Source organism: Phoca vitulina, unplaced genomic scaffold (assembly GCF_004348235.1).
Source record: "Phoca vitulina isolate PV1807 unplaced genomic scaffold, GSC_HSeal_1.0 scaffold4, whole genome shotgun sequence".
NCBI lineage: Eukaryota > Metazoa > Chordata > Mammalia > Carnivora > Phocidae > Phoca > Phoca vitulina.
In genome coordinates, this window is record NW_022589707.1 from 47283757 (window position 1) to 47298503 (window position 14747).

The 14747-nt window shown below is 41.1% G+C and overlaps 2 protein-coding genes across 3 annotated transcripts in view; one reads left to right on the forward strand and one right to left on the reverse strand.

The window, feature by feature from the left end:
* Positions 1 to 13208, reverse strand: part of ITGB8 (integrin subunit beta 8) — a 78570-nt gene extending 65362 nt beyond the window's left edge. Inside the window, exon 1 of one of the 2 annotated variants that reach the window (XM_032401966.1) lies at positions 11968 to 13208. In XM_032401966.1, coding sequence (XP_032257857.1) covers positions 11968 to 12094 — 127 coding nt within the window. In that variant the 5' untranslated portion in view covers positions 12095 to 13208. The remainder of the gene's footprint in view (positions 1 to 11967) is intronic. The other variant, XM_032401964.1, reaches the window with a different exon arrangement.
* Positions 1 to 14747, forward strand: part of MACC1 (MET transcriptional regulator MACC1) — a 224356-nt gene that overhangs the window by 40599 nt on the left and 169010 nt on the right. The gene's annotated exons all lie outside the window — the stretch shown is intronic.

A 14747-nucleotide genomic window follows, 5' to 3' on the forward strand; every position in this document is an offset into this window, starting at 1 on the left:
AGCCACCCAGGCGTCCGGGAAGGTAATTTTAATAAGTCTGTTTAATATTAGTAGTTTCCTCGCATGAATTGATCCCAGTACTTTTGTTGAAAGGTAGGACTGTTTTAATTAAATTATAAAATCCCAATGGAAACCATTTGACTTTCATTATTTTTCTTTGATATGTAAATTATACTAATTTACTTACTCTGAACAGAAAGGAGGTCACATTAAGATTGATTTTTTTTTTTTAAGATTTTATTTATTTATTTGACAGAGAGAGACACAGCTAGAGAGGGAACACAAGCAGGGGGAGTGGGAGAGGGAGAAGCAGACTCCCCGCAGAGCAGGGAGCCTGATGTGGGGCTCGATCCCAGGACCCTGGGATCATGACCTGAGCCGAAGGCAGACGCTTAACAGACTGAGCCACCCAGGTGCCCCAAGATTGATTTTTAAAATGAAAAATAGGCCTTTAATCCATGAATGTAGTATGGAAATGTTTACCTATTAATTCACTTATAGATATTAAATATATGCCAGCTGAATAATTCAACCAAATTTGGCTAATTCATGTCAGTAAAATATTCCTTTCTGTGACATATTTTAAATTAATAGGGGAAATAAAAAGGAAAAACTAAATTAAAAATATGCATACACTAGACTCATACTGTAACACTCTTTGCAAGAAAATAGGATTCAGGGTAATCTGTTCACATCTTAGAGTTTACCAAAAGGCATTTCGTTACTAACAAATAAAAGCACCTTGACATGAGGTGGTTTTCCTTATGCAATAAGCACTGGTGTTTTCATTGTTTGTCACTCTTCCTAGAGTAATATATAAATTACTAGACAAGTCTGTCCTTAACTTCTTTAGGGCCCAGAGCAAGAGTAAAAATGGTGGTGGGCCTAACAAGACTAAATATTTAACAGTTACAACCCAGACTAAGAAATCATTAAATAAAATAAGTTATATTTTCTTATCTTGATAAATATACACTGATAATATGCTAGAAGGCTAGGTTGAATTTAGAATTTCAGACTCTTTAGATTTCTGTCTGGCAACTTGGCACTGTATAAAGTGTTGCCCCTCCAGCCCCTGATCTGCTCCATTTCTCTCTTACTTCTAGTTTTATTCTGCATTGCAAGAAGCCTATCACTTACCAGCATGGACACTCCAGCGTGCATTTCCAAGCTCTGTTTACTTCCCCTCTCTTGGAGTTTGGCACACGGGTAGCACAGTCTACCCAAAGGATGGCCCTGAAAGTAATTTGGGGCTGTTTGGGCAGAGAATCCTGGAGATGATCTAGAAGGGGACCAAAGACTCTGAATAGTCCTACAACATAGATAACTTGCCTGTGGGGAGGGCCAGAGGAGGGACTCTTCTCACCCCTAGAAGACAGTCTGTAATGATGATTGAGGGTGTAGAGTCACATTCCTTATTAGCTAAGAGATCTTGAAGGAGTTATTCAGTATCTCTTTAATTAGTCTGCTTAACTATAAAATGGGAATTATCAGAGTACATACCTCGGAGGGTTGTGGGCATTGAAGGATATATTTTTACACCATATGTACAGAAGGGCACCTGGCATACGGAAAATACTTCACAAATGTTAACTATTGTTACTCTTTTAACTCCAGAACCCAGAACCATGCCTGACACAAAGCTATAGATGTTTTAAGAAAATATGAATGAATAATGATTAAATGGATTAGAATAGTCTGTCTTCAATACCATTTTTAGTATTTGGTTAAATGACTCTAAATTCCAGTTTGTATGATCTAAATAGAAATCAATTTTAAAGTACAGATTGAGGGTAGAGGATCAGGATTATTTTTTATACTTAATTATCAACAATGAAAGTAGTTATCACAGAAATTCAAAAGGAAAACAATTTTATAAAAAGTAGATTAAAAAAAATAAAATCTCTATTTTGATCTCTGCTAAAGATTTGCCTATAAAGCCAAGAAACTGCTCTCTGGAGTGGACTGAGAAAGCAGAAACAAGTGTATTTTATGGCATTAAAACTTTTATAGTAGAACTCACTTTTAAAAGAAAACTTTATTTCTTCAAGTTCAAATTCGAATGAGGATTAGAGCTAAAGAGGCTTATTTGCTTAGATACCCAATTTTAAGCTAATCACTATTATCCTCACCTCACTCATTGAGTCATTTATTTCAAATAGTTTATTAGGACCTACTGTATGCCAGGCATTGGAGACACAGAACCATCAGGAAGTTTCTCTCTCTTTCTCTCTCTTTTTTTTTTTTAAGATTTATTTATTTATTTAAGAGAGAGAGAGAGCGAGGAAGGGGGGCAGGGAAAGAGGGAGAGAGAGTCTTAAGCAGACTCCATGCTGAGTGTGGAGCCCGATGCGGGGCTGGATCTCAAGACCCTGAGATCAGGGCCCTGAGATCATGACAGGAGCTGAAACCAAAAGTCAGTTGCTCAACCAACTGCACCACTCTGGTGCCCTGCAGTTTCTCTCTTAAGAAGGTCATAGGTGGGTGTGATGGGACATGAGACATGAACAAGGATTCAGAGGGTTAGGCATGAGATGCTCTGGTAGGAATCTGTCTGCAATGTGGAACAGCCTGAAGACACTGGGAGCCATAGAAGGTTCTGAGTAGAAAGGAAAAATGTGGACAAAGATTTGAAATGCTGGAGATCAGTTAGGAAGCTTATAGAATCTTCAGGCTTTCCCTACTCTAGCAGCATTGTATTAAAAAGAGGAGATAAACTTGAGAAACCATTATGGACAAAGAATTGATGTTAAAAAAATAAAAATCTCCATTTTCCTTTAAACATCTTACCTAGTCTCACCCACTTATTTATCATCTTGTCACCCCTTCACTACCTTACATCTCTTCTCTTCCTAACCATAAGTGAGAATTTGATCACCTTTAATAGCAAAGGAGAAGAAAATTCCTATTATTGTTATCAATTTGGAAATCCTAACATATCTTTCCCCTCCTTTTTAGAGGAGCTGAACCATAGGAAAGATTGTGAAATGCCTTAAGTGGACCGTAGAAAGAAAAAATTAAAAATTTAATGTCATCTTATTAAAATAGCCTGCTCTGACTCTCATATATAATAACAGCCTCTCTCAGTCTTTCTCTCTCTCAGGACAATTTCTCACTCTGCTTTATTTTTTCTTCTTTTTACCATATGTGTATATATATGACATATACATATCATATGTAATAAAATATGTATGTTAGATTTTATATATATAAAATATATATTTTATCATACATATGTTTATATATACACATAAGCACATGCATAATACATATATTTATCCTCTTCAATTAGAATGTAAGCATCATGACAGAAGGAATTTTGTTTTGCTCTCTACTGTATTCCTAGTGCTTGGGTAGAGCCTTTGATGTCTCAGCATCAAACTTCTCCCTGAAGGGACATAATCCCTTGTGTTCCTTGGATGGCCCCCTCAAAGAAGAGTGACAAGGATAAGAAGGGCATGCCCTTAATGAGAGGGTGACCAGGGAATACACTAAGGGCATTCAAAAGTGCATCCATGGAATGGACTTTAAGAACCATGCCCCTCAGGCACTCAAAGAAGGCCTGGAAATTTTCCATGAAGGAAAAGGGAACTCTAGGTATGTGCATTGACACCAGGCTCAACAGAGCTCTCTGGGTCAAAGGAATAAGGAATGTCCTACACTGAATATGTATTTGGTTGTCCAGAACACATAAAGATGAAGATTCACTAAATAAGCTCTATATTTCTGGTTACCCATGTACCTGTCACAGCTTTCAAAAATCTATAGTCAATATGGATGAAAACTAACTGCTGACTGTCAAATAAAATTATAAAACTGCAAAAAAAAAAAAAATCAACAGCAAAAACTTATGCCTGAAGAAAGCATTGTAGTATATTCCCTCAGCCTAGTATATACTGGAAATGCTCTAAATAACCAATACTGCTAAACATGGCTAATCACTGCAAATATTTAACAGCCAAAGAATTACCTACTTTAGTAAAAATTCATGGAGACAAAATAATTAAATATATTAAACAATATAAAGTATCAAGCTATAATAGAGTAGCTCCAAGCAGCTAGGAATGTCACAAGTCTTATGATGATCAGCAGTCTGACTCATACACTGTGATTTTGTCCCTCTGAACACTTTTGACTGAACAGGTAACCACATACTTAGTAGATCAGTCTCTTTTTCTTTCTCTCTCATAACCACAAGTCATACACATCTGTAACACATTGGAAATCCTGTGTGAGGCACAGTTACATTCCAGGTTACTCCCATAAAGCCACATGTCTTGTCTCCATTCTCACTATGACAGGAAACTAACCATAGTGAGGTATATTTAAGATGAGCTGAGAGCGTTTGGGAGCTTCCACCGGAGGTATGCTTTGATCATGCCCCCAGTTCTCAAATCAGTATATTCCCATCTGTAGTTATTCTGTGCCAGTAACACTGTTACAGGGTAGGACTCAGGAATCCCCACAGGAGTGTGTGAAGGTCCTCTTTCATGTGACAGTCACAGTGAATGTATAACTTAGAGCAACATCCAGAAATTTTTTGAAGAAGGTAAGAGGCAACATAACAGAGTTCAAATCTCATCTCTTCTACTTACTAGCTAGGTGACTTTGAGCCAGTTATCTCCTCTGTGCTTCAGTTTTGTCATCTCTAAAACAAAGATGATAATTCTACCTATCTTATAGTATTAGTATGAAGATTAAATTAATGTGGTGCATCAGTTAGATCAGTGAACGGTATAGAATGAGAGCTACCCAAGTGTTTGTTACATGACATGAGCATTATACTTTCTTTCCACTACATATAGAAGTCACACTTACATGACTTCTTTAGGATATAATGGGGAAAGTGACATTTTTAGAGATTAACAATTAGGTCACTTACTTAAGCTCAGTAATTTAATTGTTCAATTTAATAAAATACAATATGAATCATCATAAAATATTATTTTTTCTATGGCTGCTTTTATTTCATAATCAATATACAGCTTCCAGAATGCATTTCATATATAACTGGAGAAGGTATATAGGGCTCAGCATTCTCATGCTGGCAAAACTCTAAATGTATAGATTTGGGCTGCAACAGGGACTAGTTTTGAGGACCAAGAAGGACTTAAGCATATACAGTACAGGGTTGGTTATGAATATCGTTAGGTTATTTGATGAACATATAAAAAGACTATTTCCTTATGTCAGTTTGGTAAGGTAAGATTCAATAATATCACAAGTAACACCATTTTTATAGCAGTTACTCAATGAGACTCACCAAACCAGCAAAAAGACATCATTTAAATGACAGACTGCTATACAACAGGCATTTTCAAGGGGGATGCTTTGAGCATCTTAGCTTATTAAGTACAGACAAGAGAAAGACTACATAACAAGGCAAATAGTTTATTACTTTTCAAGAAAACTGATGGTCCCTGTAGAGGATTGGCTCCTGTTTATTAGAGTCTAAAGAAACTTAGATCAAAACAATACCCTCTGACACCCAGCTAGTGAAAAGTAAAATGACTGTGTGTGTGGGGGGGTGGTGGTGGTGGTGAACAAAATGAGGAATTTAACACCCAACTGTTGATACCTGGATAGGTCAAATTTAACAGGCGTGGCAGAAAAGGCTCTCAACTGTTGAGCAACAAAGACAGGTTATCTCAAATACTTTGTTTTGAGGAAGGTTCATTCAAAATGGGGAATAGGAAGATTGAAAAGGCAATATAGTGTTGCTATATCATATTTCTCATGCCTCATAAAAATATGGGAATGAAAACTGATTATCGTATTTATCTTGTTATTGCCTATATTAAAACCTATTCAGGGTGCCTGGGTGGCTCAGTCGTTAAGCAGCTGCCTTCGGCTCAGGTCATGATCCCAGGGTCCTGGGATCGAGCCCCGCATCGGGCTCCCTGCTCGGCGGAGAGCCTGCTTCTCCCTCTCCCTCTGTCTGCTGCTCTGCCTACTTGTGCTCTCTCTCTCTGTGTTAAACAAATAAATAAAAATCTTTAAAAAAAAAAAAATTTAAAACCTATTCAAAGATGACCTTTACTCTCCTAAATAATACCTCCCAACTCCTCTTTGTTCATTAAAATTATTAACTAATTTTGTTTTTGGTCTAATTAAGGCTTAATTAGCTTACCAGTTGTATATGTTCATGAATAAATAATTTATCTTTAAAACTTAAACATACATTGGAAAAAATTATCAGCTGGTACAATTATTTCTTTTATACCTGGTCGGTCTTAATTTTTTTTAAATATTTATTTGTTTATTTGAGAGAGCGAGCAAGTGGGGAGGAGGGGCATAGGAAGAGGGAGAGAATCCTCAGGCAGACTCCCTGGTTGAGCACAGAGCCCAACAGGGGGCTCCATCCCAGACCCTGAGATCATGACCTGAGCTGAAACCAAGACCTGGATGCTCAACTGACTGAGCCACCCAGGTGCCCTGGTCAGTCCTACCTTTTTTTTTTTAAGATTTTATTTATTTATTTGCCAGAGAGAGAAAGAGACAGAGAGAGAACAAGCAGAGGGAGCTGCAGAGAGGGGGAGAAGCAGGCTCCCCACTGAGCAGAAAGCCTGATGTGGGGCTTGATCCCAGGACCCTGGGATCATGACCTGAGCCGAAGGCAGATGCTTAACCGACTGAGCCACCCAGGCACCCCGGTCAGTCCTACTTTTTAGAGTCCTGTATATATGTTTCTACCACTTGAAGATATGGTATACTTTAAAAAAAAAAAAAAAAGAGGTTACAAGATTCATTCAACTTTTATCAAATGTGAATGGACAAAAAATTAACAGCAAAATTGGCTTATTAGGCAATTTTTTCATGTTTATACTAAATATAGAAATACCTTTATTTTTCTTCTGGAAGAAGGTTCTATTATTATCTAATAAATACAGTGGGACTTGATTCTTCAGTTCATCTGTTTGTTATAAAGATTAGAGAGATTGAGAGAAAATAAATGAAGCCCTGTCTTGGAATGAACAGAGAATCAATGTGACAACAAAACTGAGAAGAAATGTACTTATTCTTTCATTCATTCAACAAATATGTATTGAGCATCTTTTACATAACTGGCATTTCCATAACTAAAACGAGAGCAAAGTATCTTCCCTTATAAGCTATAATGTAGTTGCTGGGTTGGGAGCAAGAGAGAAAGACAGTAGACAAATACATAATATATCAGGGATGCTACAATATATATATATATATATAAAGATCCAGGGTAAGGCACTAGATAGTGTTGATAAGGAGGACAGAGAGGGCCTCTTTGATAAGAGGATATTTGAGTAGACATCTGGAAGAACTAAGGGAGAGGGAATCAGAAATATATCTCATGGGAACACATTCCAGGCAGAGAAATAGTGAGTTCAAGATTGGAGGTAGGATCATGCATCGTACATCCAAGATATAGCAAGGATCAGTGGTGTTGGAACAGAGTGAGAGAGGAAAAGAGAATAAGGAGGTGAGGTCAGGAAGTCATCAGGATCTTGGAAGCCATGTAAAGACTTGGCCTTCAATTTGAGATAGATGAGAAGAAACCATGTAGAGAGCTCTGAGGGGAGGAGTGATAGAATCCGAGGCACATTTTAAAAAGGTAAGTCTGGCTGCACCGTGAAGCAGAGAAGACTGTTTAGTAGGCATTCAATAGTTCAAGCAAAAAATGGCATGGACCAGAGTGGTGGCAGTGGAGGTGGTAAAGTGACTGTGGAATGTGAGAGAAACAGAAATCAAGGATGCCACCAAAGTGTTACCCTGCACTACTGGAAGTGTGGCTGATCACTTAGTGAGATGAGGAAGAGAATGAAAGAAGCAAGCTTGGGGGAGAAAACTGGATGTTTGGTTTTGAATACATTAGGTTGATTTTGCCTTTAGACATACGGTGGAGATGCCCAATAGGTAGTTTGCTATCCCCTCTGGAGATCAGAGAAGAGGTCAGGACTGGAGTTGTCAGCATGCAAGTGGTATTTAAGACCCAAAACTGCATTAGTCCATCTGAAGACTCAGTATATATCCAGAAAAGAAAGTTTGAGGACTGAGTCCTCAGCCACTTTGACATTTAGAGTTGGGACAGGAGGAAGAACCAACATCAGAGAGAGAGAAGGAGCTTAAACCAAGAGAATGTGGGTTCAGGAAGTCAAGGAAAGAAGTGTTTTGAAGGAGGGAGTGGTCAACAGTGTCAACTTGCTGACATTGATAGGCCAGTGGGATGAAAACTATAAACGGGCTATCCGCTGTGGCAATAGGGAGGGCACTGCGATCTTAACAGGACGGTATGTGATTAACACAAGCCTGACTGCAGTGGATTCAAAGAGAAGGTGAGGAGAATTGGAGACAGCAAAAATGGACAGCTCTTTCAAGGATTTTTGCTAAAAAGGAAAGTGAGAAATAGAAGATGAGAGATATTACAACATGTATGGGTATGCATATGCTATAGATGATCCAGTAGAGAGGAGAAAAACGTGACGATTCCAGAGACAGGGGGAACAATCCTTAAAACTGAAACCCAAAACAAGTTATACCTATGATTCCACTGGGATAAAATAACTGACGTTCGTTTGGGGAAGTAGATTTATTCATGCTATTTTTTCTTTTTCATATACATGCATACCAAAAAGCTGTTACATATGCATAGTTTTAAGAGAAATATTTTTAATGCAGCCATAACAGAATCATTGAAAAGTAAATGGTTGAAACTATCTTTGTCTTTGCTTCCTCCCTCACTTCTGCATTTCTTCCTTTAAGCATAGTAAACACTCCTGTAGTCCTAAATTTCAACTCAAAAATTCATGCTGTGAGACAAATGATAGTGTGTCTCCTCCAGTGATTTACTGAAATATTTTAGGATAAAATGATATGAAATTTGCTTCAAAATAATCTTATTGGGGGAAGGACATGAAATGAGTAGGGGAAGAGATGAAAAAAGTTGGCCCTGAGTTGATAGTTGATGAAGCCTGGTGATGGGTGATTCCTTATACCATTTTCTCTAATTCTGTATGTGTTTGAAAATTTCCAAATATAAAGTTAAAAATTAAAAGAAACCTACTGTCAATACCATACTTAATCCAAAGAAATCCATTACATGGTGAAATTTCTGATAATTCGTTAACAGGTGAAGGAGCTATTTGAGGACACAGGAATTTTTCCAAATCATAATCAGTTCTTTTGCTTTCATATATACAGCACAAACTTTTTTTTTATCATAAAGTGTCTCAGTTGCTTTAAGATAGAATTAATTTGGATGCTTATTGTACAAATATTTTGGAAGACTGGACTTCTAAAAATGAAGCCTTGATTCTCTTAAAAATCCTCTTACTTTAGGTAAGCATAAAGAAATCTAAGAACACTTGTGATATGAAATACGTTCTGAGGTAAAATAATATTACAGTTACAAAACAATGCTAATCTAGCTGATTGTTATTTAAAAGAATAAATAGTTGATTATGCACAGAAGGTGAAATTTCATTGCAATAAATAGTTAACACTTTTTAAAAAAAATGTAATTTCTGAAATTTGTCACTCTTATATTGCTATATAAAAATTTAGGTAAAAAAAGATTTTTAACCTTTCAAAGTGAGCAAATGTAGAAACAATAGTGTTGCTACATTAACTCTTCAAATATTAACCACTAAGTATTCTTTAGTGTTTTCCAGTTACTCATTAACCATTTTATACTGTTATTGTTTCTCCAGTTGTCGGTGATTTCCACCAGGGAAAGTTGAAAAACATTTTTCTAGATCAGAAAAATGGTCAGATTTATTAACAGCATCCCCCTTGCTCACCATATATTCATTATTAAAAGTCCACTATGTATTTGGGACCTATAAATCCTACTTCAAAAATTAAACTCAAAGTTACGTTGTTGTGCAGTTTATGGTTCCTTGTGTTGAGCACTTTATTGCCCTCAACATTTCCTTGGTGTAAACTACTGAGCAAGGGAACAAGATTTCTTTTGTAACTGATACCTAAATTTCTATTCAGCTTTAAGCATCTAATTTGCACTGTGAAGACATATAATTTGAGACTTGTAGCTATATCATGAAAGTACAACAGTTTATGCTGATCTCTAATTTTCTGAGTTGTACTGGCTATAATTTAAATTTTTTGCATGATTTTAACTGCAACGCAAACCAGTATACATCAGAAACCTTTGTATATTGACGGAGACTGGGAAAAGGATGCCTTGTTCGGATTTCAGATAAGCATTCCCTTTTCACAACTGCAGGTGCAAGGGAGCCCATTCATAGTATTTGCTTCAAACCAGTTATAGTCACTGGATGGAAATACAATGCTATTACATGAGAACTTTACTGATCTTTACAAGCTCAATGAATATTTTTAAAGTACTGTTATTAGTAGTAAATTCTAGAGGCAAGTAGCACTTTTTTGTCTATGTACTGGGGACAAAATATACTCTATTGACACAATCTTGGTCACTTTACTCTTGTGTGTGTATGTGTGCATGTTTACTAAATCTAGAAAAATACTTCATCACATATTAACACTAGATAGAATTATACTCGGTGGAAAATCTGCTGCAATCAAAGCATAGTTCCACTGAAGAGATAATTGATAATGAATGTTACTATTTCCTTTGCCTTCAAATTTCACTTATTTTGAAATAAACATATAAGCCAAAAAATAACTACAAGATAAAAAATTTACTCTAATTGCTCTCATTTCACATAACTGGGTAACTCTCCTTTGAAACAAACATTAGACAGCTATATGTGCAACAAATGAGTGAAACTAGCTGGATGTTTCCATGTTAAACTCTTACTTATAAGATTATGACTTGATCGTTTTTATTAGCTTCAGGCAGAAACATGCCACATCAATTGAAAGCATAAGAGAAAATTTTAGTCTACAAAACAATTACAACTCTACTTCAACAGGAGAGGTCAGAGAAAGGTGCTAAGAGAATTTAAGGGCTTGATGACCAAACACAGATAAAGCAATTTTAAAAAAGAAAAAATTGGCAATAATCATTGTATTGGCAAAAATAAATGTTTGGCCTGTATTTAAAACCAAGAAGAACTCATCGCAAATTGATGATTACTACTATTACTTACTGTACATTTTACTGTTTGCTAACAATCCAGTACAGCCACCTTAAATTTGCACGTAATTCAAAAGTGCCAACACACCTTTTCATGCACTATTTGACCTGAGCTTTTCTTGTGATTTAGGATGGGAGAGATTGTCCTCATTTGTAAAATAAGGACAATATACATTATAAAGAAGTATCCTTTCCAAATCAAGGCAATTCTGATAGAAGTGGCTTGCCTGGATTGAAAGCTGTCAATCCTGGTCTAGGTTTCTATCTCAGGGTCTTATTCTCAGGGGCTTGATGTGACTGAGGGATTAATTAGCTAGGACTTTTTTTTTTTTTTTTTGAAGCTGAAAAAGTGGTGACTTAAAGAATATTTTGCAAGTGTGTTTAATTCATTCAAGCTGAGCCCTATGATAGAAGAAACTTGTATACAGCCATCCTCTTCTTTCATGGACTCAAAACCAGAAAACTCACTCCCATTATTCCAATGTACCCTCAGCCTTGAATCAAATACTAGTGGTAGGTGGATCCACACGCAGAAAGATGGGGGGGGGGGACATCCTCAAAGATGCCTTCAAGGAGGATGCCTTCAAGGATGGAGCAGAACCCCTAAATTGGCTTATGTAAATATGACCTTCCACTCTTCCAAACTTCCATTCTATTACTGCTTCCCCCAAACCCGGGAGCAACACACATAGTCTCCTCGTACAATTAGTTATTGCTGTCACTCCGGGGCGGAAATACTTGACACCTGGCCTCCCTCGGGACGCCTGAATGGAGGACGCTGCCACACACCCGCCCTTCAGAAGTTCTCAGGGCAGTTGGAGGCTGACATTGGGCCACTTACCTGGCCAGGATGTTCTTCGTCACAGCCCAAGACCTTTGAGGAAGAGAAGAAAACAAAAGAAAACAGAACAACTTACCACTCTGGCCCAGTCCAAGAACAACTAAAAACACCCAGGCCGCCCGAAGGACCGGGGCAGGACCGGGCCGGCAGTTTTGCAGGCAGACAAATGCGGCTGTAAAAAAAGCCAGGGCGGAGCGGCACATAATGCAAAGCAGCCCGCACCGCGCCCGCCGCCTGGCTGCTATCCGGCTGCGCGCTGGCGACTCCCGGGCGCACCTCGGGGCCCGCGGGCCAAGTGTCGCTAGGACGTTGCCCGCAGGCCCAGCAGGCGGACCCCGCGGCTCGGAGCAAGCAGTGCAGGTACGCTGGCCCGGACACCGCTTGGCATCTCAGGGCCCCCGAGGCCCTGCCAGCTCGGCTCGGCGGGTCCCGCGGTCTCCGCGAGAAGCACCTCCTCTGACGGTCAATGGCCCGGGGCGGCGACGCGAGCGAAGGCTCCGCAGCCCGCTCTGGGACAAAGAAAAGAGCTTTTGTTTCTCTCCAGCCGATGGGGCTTCTGCTGCATAAATCAGCTTAGTGAACAGCCAAACAGAATCAAACCCAAACAAAGCCCGAAGCCTGGGGGAAAAACCAGCCTAAAGTACTATCACTGGGTGATGCTACATCTGTGGGAGGGGACGCCGGCGAGGCCGAAGGGGAAAAAAGTCGATGGCGCATCAATCAGCGCGAGCTTCTTCCACAGGTGGGCAGGGAGGCCAATTCCACTTAGTTACAGCTTTGCAGCCTCGTCAGCTGAGCAACGGGCAAAGTCAAAACGGCAATGTCCTGGCTGGCGAGGGAGGAAGCGCGGGGTGCCAGCAGCTGGGGGAAACGGCTCCGGCAGCACCCTAGAAGTCCCCGCCGGCGTCCGCGGACACAGAGCGAGGCATAGCAGCTCCCCGCTTGGCCGGGAGTGGAGCGCACGGCCGCTAGTACAGGAGGGGAGGTTCCGCGAGGGTGCAGTAGCCCGGCCTCGCGGGGCGGGAGCTTCGTGCCCTCGTCCTTCTGGCCCCCAGTGTGCGGCTCAGGAGTCCCGCCGTCCAGAACCCGGGCAGCTGGCGCACTCTGCGGTGCACCCCGCGAGGAGGCGAGGAAAGCGAGGCTGGCGAGGGGCGGGGGAGCAGTGGTCCTGCTCCGGCCCCGGGGTAGGGGGGCTCCCGAAGTGCGGATAGCTGGGCGCGCTCGGGGCCGCGAGTTGCTAGGAAACCGCCCCACGCTACCCAGCGCCTCGCCCCGGCCGCCTGCAGGCGCAGCGGCGGCTCCGGCGGCAAGCAGCAGCAGCAGCAAGAGCTCGGAGCAGCGTGGGCGGGACATTGGTGAGGCATGAAGTCACCGCGGCCCACACTCGCTCTTTGTTTTGCTCACTCCAGCTCTTTTTCTCCCCCTTGGCTCTGATAGTTGTCATGCCCACCGTTCACAAGAGCTCCCGATGCGTAGCTGCGCAACAAGAATCGCTCCCCCTGTTCCCTTTCCCCCTCCTCGCCGAATCCCTACAGCCCAACGCTCCCCTAGCCGGTACGGAGACTCGCTCAGGACTAATGGCAGCTGCGCACAAACCCCAGCCTCTCACCCGGGCACTCTGCGCTCCTTTGTTCGGAGAGACTCACTGCCCGGCAGCTGCAGCATACAAAGCAGCGCATGGGGGCCTCTCCCCGCCCCCAACACACTCCGTTCCGCGGGTGCACACTGCCAACTTTGCTTGTAGATTTAGGAGCTCACCCTTTACCCCACCCCGTGACCGTCCGGCATCTCCCCAACACTTGGAGAATTGGTCCAGTCCGCAGAGGCCGTACCCGGAGCTGCTAGCTGAAATTCTCGCGCCTCCTTCTCCTCTCCGAGTCTCAACCCTGGGCTGGACAGCCTTGTTCTTCCCAGGGTCTGGTGGTGGCTCTGGGTTTTGCTAGTGACAGTGGGTCTTTTGACCTTAAGCGTCACCTTTCCAATAAACGGAACAAAGAAGTTACAAAGTGCGGCGAAGCAGGAGAGAGAAGCAAAGGAGAGGACGAGAGAGGGCGTTTCTGCCTGCTTGCAGCTCAGAAATTTAGGCGCAAAAAGGGAGCGGGTATTAAGCTGGGCAACTGTCGGAGAAGCCGCGCACCTCCTGGGATCCTGTCACTACCACTCTAGGCCGGGGGAGGGAACCCAGTCCCCCGGATTGAAAACAAGGCACTGTTTCCAGTCTGAGACACGGTGATGGTTTTCTTTTTCCTCTAGGGGCAGGAGTGATTCCCTGTGGTAAAGTCTGACCTCTCATTTTTCCACTAGCAGCCTGCCCGAAGTCTTTCATAGGGCACCCCCCTCTTACAGGCATCAGACCAGTCCAGCCAGGTCAAGGTGAAATATGCGGGAGTTTCCCCTCCTTCTTATTTAATAGTTTCCATCTCCATATTTGGAGTAAAAAAACAAGTAGGAGGCTTTCTCTGTCTCTTTCTCTCTCTCTTTTTTTTCTGTTTTCTAATTGTTAACTGAGTGAATGGAAAGTACCTGGTTAATAAGCCACAACATTGAAAACTCCCCCTTTTCAGGTGTGGACTGCGCATTGGGACCCACAGAATTAGGTAAGCAAACCAAGAACCCAGCTGGAAAATTACAAGTGCCCTACATCTATCTACAAAGCAGGCCCTTCTGAGAGATCAAATGAATGTTCCAAACCTGAAAAACTGATACTTTTAAACACAATTCACTATAGGCAATGTACTCTAAACAGATAATTAAATCTAGCTCAGCTTCTTAACTCTTTTCTTTCTTTGGTTCCAAGTTTGAACAGTTCTAGTTTTGCTTTAGGTGGTCTTAAAGGAACAGCCTGGAAAGTGGCTG